Consider the following 21,663-nt stretch of genomic DNA (forward strand, 5'->3'; position numbering starts at 1 on the left):
TTCTTGAGTTACCAAGGGTGCAAGTGACCAGAACTACTAGTTAAACTTCAGTATTATGACTCCAGGAAGATCTCCAGTACCACCTCTAGAAAAATCTCAAAAGCTTTCTCCCCTGAACAGGTCTCTGCTATTTCATCCTGACCTGACCAAACCACCATGTCATCAGAATCAAGCAAAAAACGGAAGCCCAAAGTGATCCGCAGTGATGGAGCTCCAGCTGAAGGGAAGCGAAATCGTTCTGACACTGAGCAGGTGAGGTTAGCCAAGGCTGCCGCGCTGCTGAGAACTGCAGCTTGTGGCCAGGCACCTGGATATGGGTTTGTAGCAGTTAAGGGTCACAGGAATAACTTCCCAGATGGCCTCTGTTTAACAGGGTGCCCAGAATTCACTTAGCTCTACAAAGTCTGAGTATCCACATCAGGTGTTGCTGCAGCATCCCAACACCCAACAAGCCTATATTAGACATGATTAGTGCCTGAACAGAGAATGCATTCTAGTGTGGTGTGTGTTTCCTGTTTTCCTGATGATCAGAAGAAGGCAGTCCCTCTGCAGCATGCCACTCGAGCTTTGGGGATGTGGTGGCCCTGGTCTGCTACTGAGACAGTACCAGAACCACGTGCCCACAGAACCTCTGCTGTGGTCTGAGAGCTCAAGTGGCCAGCAGGATCTCCTTTTGCTATTTCTCTGTCCTTGAATCTGTCAAGCTAATTTATTACTTGTTTTGATTATTTGGTTGGTTATGTGTTTTGTTTGTTTTTAAAACTAGACCAGAAACATATTAGCTTAAATTTAAGTAAAAAGTGATACCTTCCTTAGATTAGGAAATCAAGATGAATGAAGAGACATCCTTTTGAGGGTATTGATTCTTTCTCTCTTTTTTTTTTTGTTTTAAACATTTTATTTATATATTTTTAGTGAGAGGGGAAGGGAAAGAGAAAGAGAGGGAGAGAAATATCAATGTGTGGTTGCCTCTTGTGCACCCTGTACTGGGAACCTGGCCTGAAACCCAGGCATGTGCCCGGACTGGGATCTGAACCAGTGATCCTTTGGTTCACAGGCCCATGCTCAACCTCCTGAGCTATACCAGCCAGGGCTGACTCTCTTTTTTAGTGGAAATAAAACTGATATATAGCATGTTAGTTTTAGGTATACAACAAAGTAATTCAATATTTGATATATTGCGAAATGGTCACCACAATAAGTCTAGTTAACATTTCTCACCATACATGGTTACAAAAAATTTTTTCTTGTAATGAGAACTTTTAAGATATACCCTCTCAGCAGCTTTCTAGTGTGCAGTACAGTATTATTAACGATTAATTCTCTATTAAAGAGATGTGTTCTGTTTACTCCAAAGGCTAGGAGACCAATTATGACATTTTAGTCTCTAGTAAAGCTTAATTTGTCCATCTGAACACTCTTCTATAGGAATTTGGTTATATTAATTCTGGTTTATCTAGGTAGGGGACTGTCTGGCTATCACACAACCATTTTGATGGAGATATGTGTGGGGATGGAAAATCGCACTAAACAGCATGGACAGTATGATCTCATTTTGTTAAAAAATAAAATTTGTGTTTGTCCACGGTATTAACAATGGAGTTATTTCAGACTGGGGGGTGAAATTATAGGCAATTTTTCTTTTCTCTATCTTTAAGACTTTATTTATTTTTAGACAGAGGGGAAGGGAGGGAGAAAGAGAGGGAGAAACATCAATGTGATGTTGCTTCTCGCGCGGCCCAAACCAGTGACTCTGGTTCATAGGCCAGCACTCAATCCATTGAGCTACACCAGCCAGGGCAGCAATTTTTCATTTTGTTTTTTGATACTCCTCTCTATGTTCTGAATCTCTGTCACTAAGCATACATTACTTTATAATCAGAAGAGTAATTATTTTCCATTTTGAAATAGGAAAACAGTTGACGTGAGGAACAGATCCTTTAGTAACCTGATTTGGGGCTTCATTACTACTGATCTCAGCCCCTATCCCTCCCTATCTGTGGTCCTAACGGGGAGACTTCTACTCCCTCCCCAAGGCCTGTATCCTTGCCTCCGCAGGAAGGTAAATACTACAGCGAGGAGGCCGAGGTGGACCTGCGGGACCCTGGAAGAGACTACGAGCTGTACAAGTACACGTGCCAGGAGCTGCAGAGACTCATGGCTGAGATCCAGGACCTGAAGAGCAGGGGAGGCAAGGATGTGGTAAGGAGTGGACTGGACAAACATGGACCTGGTGGGTCTGCATGGGTGGGCCCGTTTTGCACCTACAGAGCCCTTCCTGATCTTGATCTTGGTCTCCTGTCTTAGCCTCGAGTAGTTGATTGCAGCCTGGGGGCTCTGGAGACTTGCCTATTAACTTATTGGATCTTCTCGTCACCGCCCAGTCACCAATTATAGTAATGAAAGCACAGGATAATTATTTCTTCCATACCTATAATTTGATAATTCATCCAACTATTGTAATATTTATTAAGTGCCAAGTATTTTGCTAGGTGATGAGAAATGATGACACATGTAAGTTTCCATGCTATTCTAAGGATGGATATATACAAGTAAATCATAGAGATCAAAAATGAAATTGTTAATATTAAATGAACCAACCAGGCTTCTGGGCAGAGAAACTAAACAGAGTGACTACAAACTAGATGGATAAGTTCAAAACAAAGCAAAACAACCCTTATTTTTCCAGGAATCTCACTTATTTGTGCTTATACTGGCCAATATTGTTAAGATTATTGTTTTGGGGGGGTTAGATATTATTTACTTTTTAGAGAGAGGGAAAGGGAGGGAGAAGGAGGGAGCGAAACATTGATCGGCTGCCTCTCGCAGGCCCCGAAGTGGGGACCTGGCCGGTAACCCAGGCCTGTGTCCTTGACCAGGAATTGAACAGGTGATGCCTCAGTGTGCAGTCCGCTGCTCAGCCCACTGAGCCACACCAGCCAGGGCTGTTGAGATTACTGTATCCTTTCTCTTACTGTACTCAAACTTTACAGCTCTGATTCTGCTATTTTCATTTAAAATTTTCTGTAATGTTATTTATAGAGGTCAAATTGTTTGGCAAGATGTTGTTGTTAGGGTCTCTGTGCCATATGTGGGACCAGATGATACCGTGCATTGTTTGCACTTCCCCCATCTTCAATTCTTAATACTTTGGTCCAAGCAGAAATTGCTTTTTTTTTTCTTTGCCTAAAAACCTTAAGCGTTTCCCTTGTACAGTCAGTCATTCTTTCATTTCTCTCTGACGCTTCTCATGGTTCTGAGCCCCTTCCGGTGTCTTCATGTTGGAGCAGGAGGAAGCTGCGCCAGCACCCGTTGTTGAGGCTTACCAGTCTTTCCTTGCCTGCAGGCAGCTGAGATTGAAGATCGCAGGATCCAGAGCTGTGTGCATTTCATGACTCTAAAGAAGCTTAATCGATTGGCCCACATCAGGTTGAAGAAAGGGAGAGATCAGACTCACGAGGTAGGAGTTGGGAGGTTTAACCCTCCTTCTCCCCCATCCCCTTCTCAATCTCCTTTACCCCTTTTTCTGAGTTTGCTGCTGCTGTGCTCCATCCTGCCCCACCCTGACTTGCCCCGCTCACCTCTGGCCTTGTCCTCTTTTCAGGCCAAGCAAAAAGTAGACGCCTATCACCTGCAGCTCCAGAACCTGTTGTATGAGGTGATGCACCTGCAGAAGGAGATCACCAAATGCCTGGAGTTTAAGTGAGTTTTGGAGGACAGGGCTTTGGCAAGATGGTCTGTTGGTAACTGCTTTTTTCCTGCATAGTTCTGTGTGAGCTAGTTTTTTAAAAAAGAAATGGGATGATTGTGGAGACTGTAGGACCTGGGAGAAGGGTGTATAGATGACTTTGAGTGGGAAAATTGGAAGCAGTTTCAGGCTGCTCTAAGAAGCTCAGAAGCCTGTGAATTTTGAGCTCTGTACCTGGTAAAAGCCGTTGTCGCTCCCTAATAGGGACCTCTGCATTCATTACCAGTTTGATTCCTGAGCACTTGTGTGGAAGCAACTCACTTCCAGTCATGTCCTGTTAACCTCTGGCCCAGTTTCCATCTCTAAAGTTCCAACAATTCATTTTTGCAAGTGGATTTTATTCTTTGGAACCTGCATTTCTTACTGCTTAGCTGCCTGCACGTGAACGAGCTAGAGTTTGGCAGTGTTCTTTTAAAAATGTGATTAATGCCTCTTGGCTGATCGAAGCTGAAAGATGAGGAGGAGGAAGGAGTAGACAGGAGAAGAGAAGGGAACGTGTTCTCACCTGGTCAGACCCAGTTGTGCAAACTGAAAGAAGACAGGTTATGTGTGTAATAAACTTGGGGTGAGTGGGCACATCGGACATTGGGTCTAGTGTATTTTTAATACTGATGATGATGATTTTTGAGAGGCATCTTTATCTGTTCCACAAAGTCATCAGATAATAATACTTAAATACTAATACAGGTGAAATCCACATCAGGTCGGTACCTGAGTTAATAGTCTTATGTAGTTGTCACTTTCCTGGTTTTGACTTTGTATTATTTAGATATTATTGGAGGAACCCAGGGGAAGGGTGCATGGGGGAAATAAATGCTCAGTACTATTTTTGAAATATGACTCTTAAACTATTTAAAAATAAAGGTATAAAAACAAAGTAAAAGAATGCATGCCCCTACCTGTAACCACTGTTCAGATGAGAACTGAGAAACCCAGAATACAGTGGAACTAACCCATGGAGAGGCCAGTGGCTGGAGTGATACAGCCTGGATTCAAATCTCGACTCTGCCACACACTAGCTGCGTGTGACCTTGGGCACACTGCTTAGCTATGGAAGCTTCCACATCATTTGACAAATGGAGATAAAAATTCCCATTTACAGGGTTATGAGAATTAAGTCCAGTGAGGATGACATACACTGTGTGTTTCACGTACAGTAGCTACTGTTACTATTGCCATCATTTCTTCACGACCTGTGCACTATGTTAATACAGGGCAGAGCGTTGGATTTCTTTTCTGTATACACGTGTGTCACTCTGCATGCAGCATTTAAAGCCTTTGGGTCGTATTTCCACCTGGTGATGCCATGCTGGATCTTCCCCATCCCGCGCTTACATGGTTAACATTTGGAACTTCAGTGCAGACCCTTATATTTACTTCTGTTAAATGATACTTCTTGGTTCTAACCTGACAGTCTAGGCCTAGACCGTAATGTTTTTATTTGACTTTTTAAGCTAGTAGCTCTCTTGCTCACCCTGGAGATGTCTGCGAGTTTGATAAGCATGCCTTCCAGGTCTGTAGCTAATTTATGGACAAAAAGGCTGGGCAGCATGGATAAGGAGCCTGTGGTGTGCCACCAAGTGTCTCTCCTCAGCTGAAACCTCTGCTAATGAGCATTTGCTGAGAAGACTGGATTCCATGTCCCTGGGTAGCTAGCTGTAGGCCTGGGCTTAGTGGGCGTACATGGGGAGGAACTGTGGGCCTGCTTAAGCCACAGCGTGGGTTCCTGAGAACAGCAGCTTAACCTTCATTTTTGTCTGTAGGTCGAAGCATGAAGAAATCGATCTGGTCAGTTTAGAGGAGTTTTATAGAGAGGCTCCTCCAGATATCAGCAAGGCTGACATCACCATGGGAGACCCTCACCAGCAAACGCTTGCACGTCTGGATTGGGAGCTGGAGCAGCGGAAAAGGTGGTGTTTCCTCCTTCTTGACCTTGTTAACCTGTGCAGACCACGTGCTTTCACCACAGGGGGCAGTACTTTGTTATGACCCACAATCTGCTGCACAACTAGCAGAATGGTCTCTGAGACCAAATCTCATTTTGTGATTTATTCACATCTGATAGTTAAAATTTGGCCAACCGTGTCGTGGGTGGGGTTGGAATTGCTTAAGGCTATTCACACAAAGTTGGAGTAAGCTTTCTTTTAAAATCTTACCACCTGAGCCCTAAATACTTTCTCGGTCTTTCCCCCTGCCTATAAGAATATCCCTGTGTGTGTGTTGTTTTAATCCTCACCCAAGGATATGTTTACTGATTTTAGAGAGAAAGGAAGGGAGAACGGGGAGAGAGAAAGAAGAAAAAAAATCAATGTGAGAGAGAAACATCGATCGGTTGCCTCCTGTATGCGCGCCCCCACCAGGGATCGAACACACAACTTAGGCATGTGCCCTGACCGGGAATTGAACCTGCAACCTTTTGGTATACGGGCTGATGCTCCGATCATCTGAGCCACCTGGTCAGGGCTCCCTGTGGTATTTTAAAGCTTTGTAAACATTTATTCTAGAAAGTTGCACAACATTCAACATATAGACAAATTGTAATTATCATTATCATTCCTTGATTGGATTGGACTCTTAGGTTGTTTCCATTTGGAGGGATCATAAATAATGCTTCAAGGCATACCTTTAGATATAAGACTTTCCTGTACTAATAAAGAACTTTTAGTTACCAACTATAAATAGAATGTCTATACTGTGTACTTTAATCTAGGTCTTTCTAAGAATATGGATGGTATTGTTTATTTTTTTAATTCTGGAATTTTAATAGCTTCATCTCTTCCATTATGGTGGCTTTTTTCCCTTTCATATTTATACAAGAATTCTAGGGCTTTGGGTTGGCTTTCTTTGTTGGAGAAGCAGCTGTTATACATTTTTCTGTTATACATTGTATTCTGTGCCTTTGGTCCATGTTATGAATTTAATAAGCACTAAGTCTGATTCCTCAGGAACTGGTGTCAGTTATTTAGCAGATAGGGCTGGCCTGGCACCGCCTGTGTCCTGGGCACAGGTTAAACTGTGAGAGTTGCATTCCTGTGGCGCTGGTCTGGAATCCATCTCGAGTCTGCCCTGCTCAGGCCCCTCAATGACCTCATTTGAGTCCTGTACCTGTTAGGTCCCCATATTTGTGAAAGTTTGGGTCTTGCCGCTGGAGGCAAGAAATGGACCAGAAGCTGGCTAGTGTGGCTCAGTTGGTTGGAACATCATTCCATAAACCGAAAAGTTGCAGGTTCAATTCCTGGTCAGGGCACATGCCTAGGTTGCAGGTTAGGTCCCTGGTCCAGGCACGAACGAGAGGCAACCGATTGGTGTTACTCTCTCACATCAAGGTTTCTTTCCTCCTCTCTTTCTCCCTTCCCCTCTGTAAAATCACTAAGCACGTCCTCAGGTCAGGATAAAAAAATAAAAAGAAAGAAATGGAACAGAATACAACACAGGTATTCCCTAGAGGTTATGGGCCTCCGGAGCCGGACAGGCACGGATTCAAAGCTCAGCTCCATGCTGACCTTGGGCAAGTTATCTGCCTCTCTGATCCTTCATTTCCTCCTTTGGGGATAAGAAAAGTCCCTATCTTTCAGTGTTTTTATAAGGATTAAATGCAGTAATGCTTATAAAGAGTTCTTCAAAGTACCTGGCACATAATAAGTACTAGGTAAACATGAGTTCATCAAGAGTGCTGTTATTAGGTGAATTCTGACAGTGAACAGGCATGTCAGGACAGCTCTGGAGAGCATCCAGTGTCAGTGCTCTGTCCTTTTCCAACAGGCTGGCGGAGAAGTACCGGGAGTCCTTGTCCAACAAGGAGAAGATCCTTAAGGAGATTGAGGTGAAGAAGGAGTACCTGAGCAGCCTCCAGCCTCGCCTGAACAGCATCATGCAGGTGAGGGCCTCCCCACAAACCTCCACGCACTCAGCCTTCCGCCTTCACTGAAGAACCAGTGAGGCCTTGCTGATCTGCGTTGCCAGCAGCCACGTCTCCCTCTGGGTTTTGCCAGGTGCATTACCCTAACCTGGGTTAACGTGCAGTGTGAGGATGGTCCTAGCTGAAGTCCTGCCCAGCTGGCATGATCAGGTTGTGTCCTGGGTAGAAGAAAAGCTGTTCAGGGGACTCAGGAACACATTCACACATTTATCTGGGGCGTTTTCTTTTCACCCAGAGCCTCACCCGGATAAAACACATTTGCAAACTCCTTAGTTTACCAACTGCATGGTGTTTTCCAGCCCCTGAAGTCTCCAGGCATTGCAGCATGTTTCTGTGGATATCTCTTTGATTCCCCCTGACTGTACCTTGGGCAGAGCCTCAGATCTGCTCACTCTGAAAAGAACCTTAATCATGTTTGAAAGCCATTAGGTACCTTAGGAGGAAAAGTCCCCACTTTACCTGTAAAATGTAATGTCTTTCTACATAGGTGACCTGATTTTGTTTGCTCTGTGAAACCAGACTTGGTCTAAATCCCTATAGTTTTATGAAGCAGGGTAAATGGTTAATATGAAGGAACTTTGCAAAAGCACCCTAGAGAAATTATAAACTCTTTTTCTGTGATTCAGCAAGATCCACATTTCCTCCCTTCAACTCTAGGCATAGAATTAGAATTGTTAAAACAGAAATATTCCCAGTAGCACTTCATAATAGGACAGAAAGAAAAAAACAGAAACTTTTAGTTGTACTTAATTTTTTCTGTTAAAAAATATGTTGTGCACATATTTAGGTTTTTTAAATGATTGTACTGATTTATGGAAATTTCCTCCAGCGCTGCATGAAAGCTCTAATTGTTCTGTATCCTCATCAACACTTGACATTGTTGGTCTTTGTTTTTTTTTTAAGATTTTACTTATTTTTAGAGAGAGGGGAAAGGAGGGAGAAAGGGTGAGAAACATTGATGTGAGAGAGAAACGTTTGCTTTTGTGAGTGCCCTAACCAAGGACAAACCTGCAGCGCAAGCCAGGTGTGTGCCCTGACCAGGAATCGAACCGGCAACCTTCCCACCCGGGTCACACCAGCCAGGGTGATACTACTGTTCTTTGTAGCGACTGTGGAGGGCATTGCTTACGGCTTTAATTTCCCTTCCCCTGGACCAGTGACAGTTGAGCACAGCACCTTTTGTATGTCTATTGGATTTTGAAAGAACTCTTCGGTCAGGGGCCCATTCAGGTCTTTTGCCCATTTGTTTAGATTGCTTAGAGTGTTTTATATGTGTAATGTTCTGCAGACATCATTTCCATTCTGTGGCTTTCTTCTCATAATATCTTTAATGAGCAGTGTTCTTAATTTTAATATGATCTGATTATCAGTCTCGTTCTTACAGCTAGTGCTTTTGTATCATCCCACTTAAGAAACATTTCTCGGTCCCAGTGTCATGGAGATATTCTCTTGTCTTTTTATAGAAGCTCTATTGTTTACCATTCCTATTTAAACCTATAATCGTCCTGGAAGTGAATTTTGTATGTAGTGTGAGGTAAGGATCAGATTCACCTTTTTTCCCACGTAGGTATTCAGCTGACCATTTATTGAAAGGACCGTTCTTTTGCCACCGTTCTGCAGTGTCGCTCTCTCATGACTCAGACGTCTGTGTGCAGGACTGGGTGTGATCTGCTGGTCTGTCTGTGCACCAGTGTCACACTGTTTTATTTACTGTAGCTTTAGCAGAAATCTTGATGCTCAGTAGTGTAAGTGCTCCAGCTTCATTTTTGGATATTTTTGGACCTTTGTATTTACATAAAAATTTTAGTGTCGGCTAGTCTGTTTTCACCTGCTGGAGTTTAGACTGGGATTGCATTGAATCTGTAGATCACTTGAGGGAAAACATTTGGGTCTTGCAGGCCATTAGCATGACATATGTCTATTCATTCTTTCCTTTCTCGGGTTTTTGTGTAGAGGTTATGCCCCTTCATTTATTTATTCTTAGGCGTTTGATGTTTTCTTGATGCTGTTGGAAATGTTCTCTTTTTAAGTTCATTTTCTTACTGTTTGTTGCTTGTGTAAAGGAATACAATAGATTTTTTTATATTGACCTTTTATCTACCTATTAGTTCTGTTAGCTCATCGTGTGTCACTTTCATAAATAAAAAACTATATACGGTAACTAAGCAGCCACATGTTCATATGTGGACAGCCTAAAATGAAAAAAAATCCTATTTCTGTTGCATACAGGCATCCCTCCCAGTGCAAGAGTATCTGTTCATGCCGTACGACCAGGCTCACAAGCAGTATGAGACAGCCAGACACCTGCCGCCTCCCCTCTATGTCCTCTTTGTCCAGGCCACTGCGTATGGGCAGGCCTGTGGTAAGTACGGGGGCCAGGTGAGGAAGAGGGGCTGAGGGAGCAGAAGCTGTGGCTGATTGGGTCATTTGGAAGCACTGCCTGCTAAGGAGAGCTGCCAGGCCTTGCTCCAAAGCTCTCAGGTGACAAATGCTGCCTCCCCTCTGCATTACCCAGCATGGCTGCTTTGACGAGCTGGCCTGAGGCTGGACTAACCTAATGGGCATTTCAGAATGGACGGCTTTGAATCCTTGATGAGCCTGGCCGGTCAGCTGTTGGGTGCAGCGCAGGCAGCCCAAAGCACGCTTGGCAGGTAGATCAGCGCCTCTTGCTCTGCTTCAGGGAAGAGGCTTGGTAAACACAGGTCCCGGTCAGCTCTCCTGGGCTTTTCCGTGCTCCAAACAGGCTGTGTGTCATTACAGTGCGTTACCCAGTGAGAGGATGTGTCCTCCTTAAACTAAAGGCAGCCCTTTGCTCCACTAGGGTTTTGAGAAGCTTTTGGAGACCCCGCCTCTTGCCCTACTGCAGCTTTCACCCAGCACCTAAGCTTTTCTTCCACTCCCCCACCAGTGCATGCCTCTCCTCCCAGCCATAGGCACCAACACATTACTCTCTCTCTTCTTATGTCTTCCTGGTCCTTCTGGTCCTCTCCCTCCCCTTTGTTCTCCTCTCTGTTTCCATCATCAGCTCATATGAAATCTTCCCAGCCCCCTAGACAGGGTGAGTAATTTTCTTTTGTGTTTAAACCCCAGCCTGTTTCCATTCTCCTTTTACTGTAGAATTTCAGGACTAAACTACTCAAAAGTTTGCCAGTGGTCAATGGGCACAGCCAGCTTATTTGGGGTACGGTGTGACGAGTCATGCCGGGTTGTCAGAGAGAGGGAGAAGTGGTTGGCCTACTGGGAGTGTTATCTCAGTGCCTGCCGCTAGGGGGAAGTTTGCCACCTCTCCTTCGTACAGTCGGGCAAATCATTTGAGTCTTTGGAGACTGTGTGCTTTCTTAAATGGATCAGGAGAAGGGGTGGCCTGTCTGATCTCCCAGCCCTAGAGCCATGGGGCCCCACAAAAGCAGGGTCAGGCATCACTCAGGGAGGTGTCGGGCCTGGTGCATGGAACAGTCTTCTTAGCTTTTTACTTGACATGCCAAGGTCAAGTTGAAAAGAAATGGTCTTGAATAGACGAGAGCGTGATGCCGAGCACAAGTTGAATAGACCTACCTTATGTTTCCTAGCTGTTGAATCAGACTTCTCTGAGCCTTAATTTTCTCATCTGCAAATGTTTAAAATGTATGATAATAGTGGTGTTCTTATAGGGTTGTTGTGAAGACTAAAGTTTTGTAAAATGTAACTTTAAAATTATAAATACGAGCTCATTCATTATAAATGTCACCTCACCATCGGACTGGGCAGCTATCATTTGTCACATTCTGATTTCATAAATGCAGAAACTGGGGCTCAGAGCTGTGACGTGACTTTCCAGGTCACATGTTTGGGAACTGGCAAAACAGCCATTCACACCTGGGACTGGACTGCAGAGTCAAGTTTCTGCCCGCTGTCCTACCTCAGTTAAATGTGACAGTCGCACCCAGGTACTTGGCATAGCGTAGAATAGAGAATAAGCACTTAGTCTGGGATGTGGACAGTTAACGCGCTTCTGCGTGAGGACTTTTAAGACAGTTGGCAGGAGAGTAACATTAACTTTAGGCCTTAGGTTGGGATTTCTGTACCTTGGTATAAGCCTGAAAACGGGCATTCACCACTGGTCACAGGTGATACTTATCCAGGAATCTACACTTTGGGGTTCTTTATTGTCAGTAAATGATGCAAAAAAGACATTAAGTTTCCTACTTTGTTCATTTTCATCTAGAGAAAGGGCTTTTGTCCTCCCACCACCAGTCAGTAGGGAGCCATGACAGAGGCAGAAGAAATGCAGTCCCAGAGCTGGTCTTCTTGTGTAGCTGAGCTCCTTCCCTCAGCGCATGTCATACAAAGCTTTTTCTTGCTCCCAGATAAGACGCTGTCGGTGGCGATCGAAGGCAGTGTGGACGAGGCCAAGGCTCTGTTTAAGCCTCACGAGGACTCCCAAGGTAATGTGCCGGTCAGGATCCTCCCTAAGTCTTCTGTAACGGGTTCCAGGGACACTAAGCCACCACTCAAGGGCAGTGCTGATCCTTTGGAAATTAGCTGTCCTAGCTGTGTTTAACAAGGAGGTTGACTGTGTTCAGGGGTAGGCAGGGAAAGCACTGCCTTTGGATTTCAGCCCTGCCACTCATTAGCTCACTGATTCCTGGGAAGCTCTAACATTTCTGAGCCTCAGTTTAGTCACCTGTCAAAACAGGGTAGTAAGACCTCGTGTAGAATGATTATGTGCATTAAACAAGGTCATGCATGCAAAAGCCCTTAGTATCATCCTGGGCATGTGGCGACCCCTCAGATTACATGAGCTGCTTTTATTATTTGTTACTTATATTATTGTTATTGCCACCAGCACCACTAGTAGCAGTGGGGGGCTTGTAGTCTATAGGATAACGTTTAAAAACCCTTTAAAAGATGGGTGGTGGGATTACAGGTCATTTCTCTTTTTCGCTTGCATCATCATGTTTTCTATCAATACAAAGCAGCAAATTAACATACTTTTTATTCTTAAAAAGTTCATTTACAAATGACACAGAGTCTGGGTTTCTGTATGCCCCATGGGTTGGGCATGCTCCCTGAGGTGCTTCAGGGAGCACTGGGAGCCCCCTCCACTGTGGGTGTCTTCTTTCCGTGGCTGCAGATGATGAGAGCGACTCGGACGCTGAGGAGGAGCAGACCACGGTGAGAGCCGTTTCCTCTCGTGGGCGTGCCAAGCAGCTGCACTGGGGCCTGCTAGTTGGCAGGTGCCATCCTTCCTAGAAGCAGAAGAAAGGTTTGAAAGAAAGGGCTGCCGGGAGCCTGACAGCTGAATAGCTGAAGAATCAGGTCCCAGGCAGCAGTGCTGATGCTGGCTGGTAGGGAGAAGGAAGGGAGAGATTCCTGTGACCAGTGCCCATCATCTCCATTCCTTCCTTTGCCCAGAAACGCCGGCGACCCACACTGGGAGTTCAGTTGGATGACAAGCGCAAGGAGATGCTGAAGCAGCACCCGCTGTCTCTCATGCTGGACCTGAAGTGCAAAGGTCTGGCTCCACTTATTCTGGGGATCCCAGGGCACTTAAGAGTTCAGCCAGCTGCAGGTGCACAGGGTCCAGCAAGCCAGAGGCCTCTGCCCAACAACAGATTTTGGTTTCATGTTTCTCTGTTTATCCTCATTGTTTTGCATGGAGTTTGTTTTTTTCTCCCCTAAGTCACATCAAAACAACACACATATAGGGACGCTTGAAAAAACCGCACCTCTCTCTGAATTTTAAATGTCACATACACAGAACAAGTTGCAAGAGTATGCAGGTTTTGAGTTATTTGTCCAACGTGCTTAGTTTAATAGGTTGGACTTTGGGCTCTGCAGAGAATACATGTTTTGAAATTGCTTTGGTATGGATAAAGGAGCATGTGGTAAAGCATTCAGCAGTGTCAGAGTTGACGGTCATATATGTGTCTTTCTCATCCAGATTCCCAGACTCTGGTCCTTGCTCTTACCTCCAGGGAGAGCTATCATGACAGGGTTCTTATGTGTTTTCTAGAAATAATCCATGCATGTAAAAGTTTTTATGCAAATCTATGTTTATCCCCTCCTCCTTTTGTCTTGAACACAAATGGAAATACACTCTACACTCTGGTCCTTTCTTGGCCTTAAAAAACATTTTTTTTTTTTTTTAGGTAATTTTAGACTCAGAAGAGTTGCAATGATAATACAGAGAGTTTTTATAGGTTCTCCACCTGGCTTCCTCTAATTTCAACATGTTCTGTAGCCACAGCACGATTAGCAAAGCCTGTGTTAATTTTATTGGTACAACAGTATTAACTAAACTACAGAATTTGTTCAGATCTCCCTGGTGTTTCCTGGAATGCCCTTCACCTGTTCCAAGATCCAGTTCAGGATCTCACATTGCGCTTAAATAGTCATCATGCCCCTTAGTCTTCTCCAGGCAGGGGCATTCCTCAGTCCTTGCTTGTCCTTCATGACCTTGACACTGCTGAAGACGCGGTTTATTTAGTGTCTAAGAAGACTTAATTTGGGCTTGTCTGGCGTTTTTTCTGATTAGACCAAGGTTGTGGATTTTGGGGAGGAAGACCATAGATGTGGTCTTTGTTGTCACGTCATATCAGGGTACATAGTATCATTGTGTCTTTTTATTTATTTAAATTTCTTTTTTTTATTGTCTTTTTTCCTATTACCATTTATCCCCCTTACACCCTTTTTTAACTCCACCACCCTCATTGTGTCTTATTACTGGCATTGTTAACCTGGATTCACCTGGTGATCACTTAATCTTATCCCCCCACCTTTTTTTTTTTTTTGAAGAGTTTATTTATTTTATTTTTAGAGAGAGGGGAAGGGAAGGAGAGAGGGAAACATCAATGTGTGGTTGCCTCTTGAGTGCCCCTCACTGGGGACCTTGCCTGCAACCCAGGCATGTGCCCTAGACTGGGAATCAAACCCATGACCCCACGGTTCTCAGGCTGGCACTCAATCTGCTGAGCTGCATCAGCCAGGGCTATAGTAAAATATCTTAAAGCCTTGTTGACTTTCTTTTTTATAAAACTATTGACTCTGCTCTCATGTTTAACTCATAATTTTTTTTCTTTCTCCCCATCCAGATGACAGTGTGCTTCACCTGACTTTCTACTATCTCATGAACCTCAACATCATGACAGTAAAAGCCAAAGTGACAACCACAACAGAGCTGATCACCCCCATCAGTGCAGGGTACTGAGCACACATTGCAGAGAGCGGATGGGTTGGTGGGCGGGCGTGACGGAGGGGGGCTTTGCCAAGAACCTTGGTGCTGGGCTGCTCTCGGTTTCTTTGTCATCTGGCTCCGGGAGGTTCATGGCTACTTTGACTTCTGTTGTCATGTCCACTTTGCCTGGAATGTAACTGGCATTTAGAAAGCACTCACCGACTTGAATTGGTGAAGTCCACCTACACAGCAGATGACAAAAGTGACTACAAGATGTTGCAAATTGAGTAGGTGGGACAGAGTACCAGCTTTTTACAACCAGTGTGGAAGGAGCGTAAATGTAAAAGTGAGATTTGAGAGACGTTATTGGGTTGGCCAGTGTAGGCCACTCTCTCTTTTCCTTTTCTCTCTCTCTTCCAAGGTGCTGGGATTTTCACTTTGCAGCTCAGCTCAATCCCAGGTTGTTCCTACCTGGGCAGTGGGAGGAGGACTGTGGTGGGCCCATGGGGTCTTTGAAGAGGGTGAGCAGTGGCACAGTATTGATAGCCGTTGGTGGAGCATGTGTAGTAGCCCCTGATCATGGCAGTCTTCTCCCCCCACCGCAAGCAGGAAGAAGGGAAGAGGACCTAGAGGGCCTGAGGGTGCGATAGCCTCACATACAAGAACACTGGCCTGCCTGGCACTCCTTCCGCCCCCGCCCTTACCTGGTCCCACCAAGTCCTCATACTAGTGGTAGAAAGACACTGAAGGAGGAGCAAGTCTGGCGCCTAATGGGGTAGGGCTCTTTTCATGGCTGCCTAATGGTGTCCCCAGGTTTTCCACCCTGCACTTACAGATCACACCCTCTTCAGGCCATAGCCTTGGTCCCTGTGCTTGAGTTTTGACCACCCAGGGGCACTCCAGATGAAATTGACCCTGTTCCCACCTGACCCCAGCAGAGGGAGCCCAGGGCTTGCTTCTTCAGAGCACCCAGTTACACTGCCCAGGCAGGGCTCTTGGTTCAGTGAGCAGCTCTGGTGCTCCATGAGGACTGGCCGGGGCAGATCTCCTTGTCGCAAGACTCTGCCCACTCACTTCTCAGGTGTCCTAACAGGGTTGCAGGCTGGCCTTGAAGCATGCTTACCTTCAGCTCCTCGCTAAGCTGTGCACGTGCAGTGATGGGGGCAGAACTGCAGACTAGTTACGAGCCCTGGCAAGTCCCAGGCCTGCCACTTAGAGCTCTGTGTGCACCTTTAGCCACATATCCTGGCTTCTAATTTCCTCATTCTGTGGTTGTCAATTATAACATCTGCTTCTAGAGAGCTTGTGAAGAGTAAGGTCAAGTGCTTAGCATAGAGGAAGCACTTTGTAAATGACAGCTGTGTTTATCCTTACCAACTCATTTAACTCACATAGGAGCTCTACAAGACGAGAACACTGAGGCCTGTGCACCACTCTACTATATTACTGTCATTGCCGTGTGGGTCCTGGCCCCAAAGAGGGAGGAGACCAGCCTGAAACAGGATAAGATCTTTATGGGCCTTCAGGTGTTTAGCTTATTTCCCTGTTGTGCAAATGGAGAAACTGAGGTCCAGGGGGCACATGGCCATGGGAGCCCTGTGCCTGGAGCTCTAGATGCCCTTGCTCAAGTACAGGCTTGCTCGGACCCCTGGAGGCGCTAGCCTGATTTTTGGTGTTATGTATCTATCTACTTTTTTGTTTTTCATTATAATTACTGTTTTATGCTAATTCCTTAATCTCACCCAAGAGCCAGTCAAAGTTCAAATTTCTGTGGTTTTCTCATGAGTGTTTTTTGGTGGTTGTTTGGTTTGGTGTTTACAATTTGGGTTTTGACTCAGGATCTCTATAAGGTCTGCATGTTGCAACTGGGTGAAGCTTCTTCCAAGTGTCTTCTCCTGGATGTCTCTGCCATCTTTTGATTTGTTGAGAAAGTGTGTTAGCGTGCACTGTAGGTTTCCCCCAGAATTAAATTTTAATGATTGCATTCCTGCAGTACAATTTGATGGGCTACTCCTTCTGTGTGTATTTCATGTAAATTGTAGTTAGATTTAGAGGCTTGATAAAATCCCATTTTAATTTTTTTGGAGGGGGACAGGAGGGCAGGACTGTGTCATAGATGTTCTTCAGTGCTTCCATCAGGAGACCCGGGCGATCTCTATTTTTGTGATGTTGGCGATATGGATGACTGTCGTCAGGATCTACTAATTCATTAGGGAATTAGTGTTTTAACACAAACATTTTAATCAGAATTATGCCAGCCTGGCTGAATTTTCCTCAAGAAATTATTTTCCAGAATGATCTCATTGGGGCTTTTTAATTCATTAATTTTTCATTAAGCCATTAAACTATTTTTAATCATTTTCCATTATTATTTTACCAAGGTTTTTTTTAATCCTTTTTCCATTAAAGTTTTATAACAAAGATTTAACTACTCGAATAGTTTTTCTTTTTGTGTTTTGTTGTTATATTTTTATGACTATATGTAACTTCCCCTGGCATGTCTGTCATTTTTACCAAAATTGTTTGTCTTAAGACATATTACAGATGTAAGTTTTGTCAAGAAGATTTGATTATGACATCCAGTTTTGTCAGTTAGAAACCCTTATCATGTCAGTTTTAGCTATTTTATTTTGATGGATTCATTCTGTTGGTAATAGTCGCTAAATATTGGCCCAAAGACTGGCAATTCTTATTTATTTTCTAGCCCATTTTTTATGTGAGGCAAGGAAAGGGGCCAGTGCTGGGGGAAGGAGAGGCAGAGAAAATCTGGGCAGGACAGAGCAGAGCAGAGCCCAAAGCTGCCCCTGCCCCAGGGTTAAGTCCGGAAGGCGCGCGGGGGCTCAGAGCGGCAGGATCGCCCTTCTGCCCGAGTTGCTCCTGCCGCTGTTCCTGAGGAAACGAGAGCCTACGCTGGTTCTGGGAAGGAATAGGATCTGCTGTCCTTTGCGATCAGATTACTCCATTATCCTCCCCTACCACGCAGTCTCTTCTCTGCCTGTCACATTTAATTACAGGCTGAGCTCTGACTGTTCCAGGTAGGTGGCAGTGGCATCGCTGACTATCTGCTTACCGTGCTGGGTCACCTTGTCTCCAGTGCGTGTGATAATGTCCTTTTCTGGGAATATAAAGGGGATCTTTTCTTGTGAGTAGCACAAAATTTGGCCAAGTAATACAGTACCACAGCTGCGTACTTCCTTTTAGGATCATAAGGAATCTCTCTGTTCCTATAAAAATTATGATTATTTCCCTTTCTATTATCATGGAGCTTTGCTCCCCTTAGGTAAGGCCCTGGTCACCATTTAAGTCTTGAAGGGACAGGGGTTTTGTTCTTGTTGTTTTGTTTTGCTTTTCATAATTTAGTGATTAAGAGTACAACCGCCTTTGCTAAGACAGTGCAAAACCCAGTTTCAGCACTTACAAGCAGTATGATTTGGGGCAAGCCATATCTTTGAAAGCCTTGAGTTTCTCTTCTGTAAGATGAAGATGGTAGTACTCCCTACCTCACTGGGGTTATGCAGCTCCAATGACCTCAAGTGTGTAAAGGGCCTGATGCACAGGAAGCATTCAGTAAACGGTGGCTATTGGTCATTAGTGGGAGGTGGCCCTACCGTCCCCGGATGCCCAAGTCCGCCCCCAGACACGGTGTCGGACAGCCTTCTCACTGCAGTCTTCTGCCTTCCCAGTGACTTGCTGTCTCCTGACTCGGTCCTGAGCTGTTTGTATCCCGGGGATCATGGGAAGAAAACTCCGAATCCAGCCAATCAGTACCAGTTTGATAAAGTTGGGTGAGTCAGCAGGGTTTCCTCCTCTTTCAGCCTCTGCTTCTGAGTTTCTCTGGTGGGTCCAGCCCAGTGCTGGAGGCCTGGGAGGGCCAGCAGCCTCTCAGAGGGTAGGGGCCCTGGGGCAAGAGACAATGCTGTATCGAGAGAAGGAAACACTTGACCTTCTCTGCTTATGAGGCAAATGGAGGTCGTGGATGGACAGGAAGGGTGGATCAAAACTTAGGGAACATGGTAAGAACACATGATATAACAAAAATGTTTAACAATTCTCTGAGAATTAAAAACATTTAAATATTTGGTAAATTGGTAAGGAGATCAAGTGCAGTGCCTTTTTATTGAGATTTGCTTATGGGGCGAGGGCTGTCAGGAGGGAAAGAGGAGTGAACGTGGGAGATAGAATTGACAGCAGGGAGCCGATGGAATCAGGAGGCTTTGATGGCAGCCCAGCTATAAGCATGGCTGTGCCTGCGGGACTGGCCTGTTTGGGGTGGACGAGAAGAAGGCTGTGGGCTGAGACCATTGCAGAAAGGACTTATAAAGCCATTTTATTCTTTTACGCAGCATCCTGACTTTGAGAGACTACGTGCTTGAGCTAGGTCACCCCTATTTGTGGGTACAGAAGCTGGGTGGCCTCCACTTCCCCAAAGAGCATCCCCAGGTGTGTACACTGATCCGGTCTTCTTAGCTGTAGAGCTCCACCTCCTCTCTACCCATACAGACTCCAGAAAGCCTTCTGATGGCCTTTGGGGGCTTTAATTAGCAGAGTGCTTTTGTTCAGGAATAGGATCTGTCTTCCCTCCACTCAGGACACTAAAATGTCCAAGCCCCACCGGTATTTAGCTACCTTTGCCCTCTCCCTGAGTCTAGACACCCTCCAGGTCAAAGTAACTTGGGTCCTTACTCTGGGTATAGCACAGCTCTAGGCTCTGCTCCCCCATGGTCTTGTGTACAAAGAGGCCAAAAATGAAGTGTAAGCAGAACCCCAGGGGATCTGGCACCTTAGCAGAAGCTTTCCTTTTCTCAGGAGCTGGCCACAGCCTCTTAAGAACCCAGCAGCTTGTGTCGTTCCTGCTGGGACTCAGCATCTGGCCTGTCACAGCAGGTAACCCCTGCCTTTCCTGTAAGGTGCCCGCCTCAGGGCATGAGTGATCTTGGCTGCCACAGGCAAGCAGGAAGGTCCTAGAAGAGGGGCAGTGCCTGGAGGAAGGGACGGGGTGCACTAAGGTGTGCCGCTTACTGTCATCCACAGCAAACGGTGATTGCTGACCACTCACTGAGCGCCAGCCACATGGAGACCACCATGAAGCTGCTGAAGACCAGGGTGCAGTCCCGCCTGGCCCTCCACAAACAGTTTGCATCCCTGGGTAAGCTCGTGGTTAGGGCTGTGGCTTGAGAGCCACACAGGGACAGAAAACTTAGCCCTTCACTCAGATGTCTTAAATCCTGACAGCAAATCAAAGAGGGCTGGATTTCCGACTATTGCTGAGCAGAGATGTTGGCAGGGCCACCCAAACAGAGATCCGAGCTCCCCTTGGGGCCATTAGGGCGGTCCTCACAGAGGGGCCCACAGCCTTCTGGTGGCACAAGTTGGTCAGGGGCAGCTCGTCTGTTGGTGCATGTCAGACTTCGGTGTGCATCCTGCAGATACATCGTACAAGTCCAGTTCACGGTTCATGGAGCTTACCTCCAGCTTATTCGAATACAGCTGTCCAGAAACCCACCCCTCTCTCCTCCCCCGAGACCTACTGAGCTAACGCCCTCCAGGGTAAGGCTGAGCCCCTCTGTTTTGCATAAGCTCCCAGGTGATTCTGATGAGCCGTTAACCAAGGTGTGGCCATACGGGGGCTTCTTTTCATTTATTGATTCAGTAAATACTTGTCAAGGGCTTACCATGTACAAGGCACTTGTGGGGTCATGAGGCTTAAGATCTTTCTTAAGATCTGATCTAGAAGTCACTGTCAGGAAAGAAAGTGGCTTCCCGGGGCCCCTGTAGAGACCCTGCCCCCTGGCTTGGCTCTTGCGCTCCGTGCGGACCCTGAGCTCTCCAGAACAGCATCAGCATCGCTTGTCCCTCAGCCTTTCCCCCCATCGGTGTTGCATTACTGAATTCGTTTTGTCTCAAGGTTGGATGATTGTCATCCTGGACAGCATTTACTGTGTCGGCATATTTGCTTATTGAAATGCCAGCAGGAATTTATGCTGGAGCAGTTACCCAGCCTTTTTCCCTTAGAGGAACTGACACAGAACATCTCAGTCATTTCCTCCATCAAGGTCAGCTGTGAAAACATAGCCCTCTCGGCTATTTGATCTAATTAACAGTCACTGCTGCAGAGGCACTGTCCCTGGTTTTGGCTGCCGGGGGTTCTTGTTTTTGCTGACCATCATTTGCTTAAGGGTTAAGCACCATGAATGCTGGTGCTCAGTGTGGCACATAGCCTTAGGTGAAGGTCAGGTTGCTATGCCTACATTCTTGGCACATGTTGACCTGGGCACCCAACTGAGTGCCAGGTATACCTGGACATCTTGCAGGGCCATCTGAACACTCCAGAGGATGCTAGTCACCTAATTGTGGCCCCTGATTTCTACCTATGACACCACCTATCTTGCTGTCTTTTAGAACATGGCATCATACCAGTTACCAGCGATTGCCAGTACCTCTTCCCTGCAAAGGTTGTCTCTCGCCTGGTGAAGTGGGTGACGATTGCCCACGAGGATTACATGGTAGGTAGGGGAGTGACGGGTCGGTCTTGCTGTCCTGGCGACTGCAGGCCCGTGTCTCCTCTCGGCTCCTGCCCCTCCCTCAGAGGGCGGGAGGCTTGAGCAGAGGAGCCAGCAGTTCATGCCTTGTCCATGGTGGTTTCTAGGACCTGCCTTTCACCAAAGACATTGTGGAAGCTGGACTGGCTGGGGACACCAACCTCTACTACATGGCACTCGTGGAAAGGGGCACAGGTACTTTGTTTGTTCTGCTAATAACCGAGGTTCCAGGCAAGGGGAGTGGCTGAGAACAAAACATTGGCGGTGGTTGCCCAAAACAAGCGAAAGATCTGGAGTCCTG

At 45.9% G+C, this 21,663-nt stretch overlaps 1 protein-coding gene across 3 annotated transcripts in view; it reads left to right on the plus strand.

Annotated features, from left to right (window-relative positions):
* Positions 1-21,663, plus strand: part of THOC5 (THO complex 5) — a 29,696-nt gene that overhangs the window by 1,855 nt on the left and 6,178 nt on the right. For 2 of the 3 annotated variants that reach the window (XM_045826801.1, XM_045826802.1), the window contains exons 3-19: positions 121-252; positions 2,059-2,202; positions 3,347-3,460; positions 3,605-3,702; positions 5,512-5,658; positions 7,511-7,625; positions 9,897-10,029; positions 10,693-10,725; positions 12,014-12,091; positions 12,781-12,821; positions 13,062-13,161; positions 14,741-14,849; positions 18,507-18,608; positions 19,167-19,263; positions 19,855-19,969; positions 21,223-21,326; positions 21,470-21,557. In XM_045826801.1, the coding sequence (XP_045682757.1) occupies positions 157-252; positions 2,059-2,202; positions 3,347-3,460; positions 3,605-3,702; positions 5,512-5,658; positions 7,511-7,625; positions 9,897-10,029; positions 10,693-10,725; positions 12,014-12,091; positions 12,781-12,821; positions 13,062-13,161; positions 14,741-14,849; positions 18,507-18,608; positions 19,167-19,263; positions 19,855-19,969; positions 21,223-21,326; positions 21,470-21,557 (1,714 nt within the window). In that variant the 5' untranslated portion in view covers positions 121-156. The remainder of the gene's footprint in view (positions 1-120; positions 253-2,058; positions 2,203-3,346; positions 3,461-3,604; positions 3,703-5,511; positions 5,659-7,510; positions 7,626-9,896; positions 10,030-10,692; positions 10,726-12,013; positions 12,092-12,780; positions 12,822-13,061; positions 13,162-14,740; positions 14,850-18,506; positions 18,609-19,166; positions 19,264-19,854; positions 19,970-21,222; positions 21,327-21,469; positions 21,558-21,663) is intronic. The other variant, XM_045826804.1, reaches the window with a different exon arrangement.

Source organism: Phyllostomus hastatus, unplaced genomic scaffold (assembly GCF_019186645.2).
Source record: "Phyllostomus hastatus isolate PE091 unplaced genomic scaffold, TTU_PhHast_1.1 phas_scaffold_760, whole genome shotgun sequence".
Taxonomy (NCBI): domain Eukaryota; kingdom Metazoa; phylum Chordata; class Mammalia; order Chiroptera; family Phyllostomidae; genus Phyllostomus; species Phyllostomus hastatus.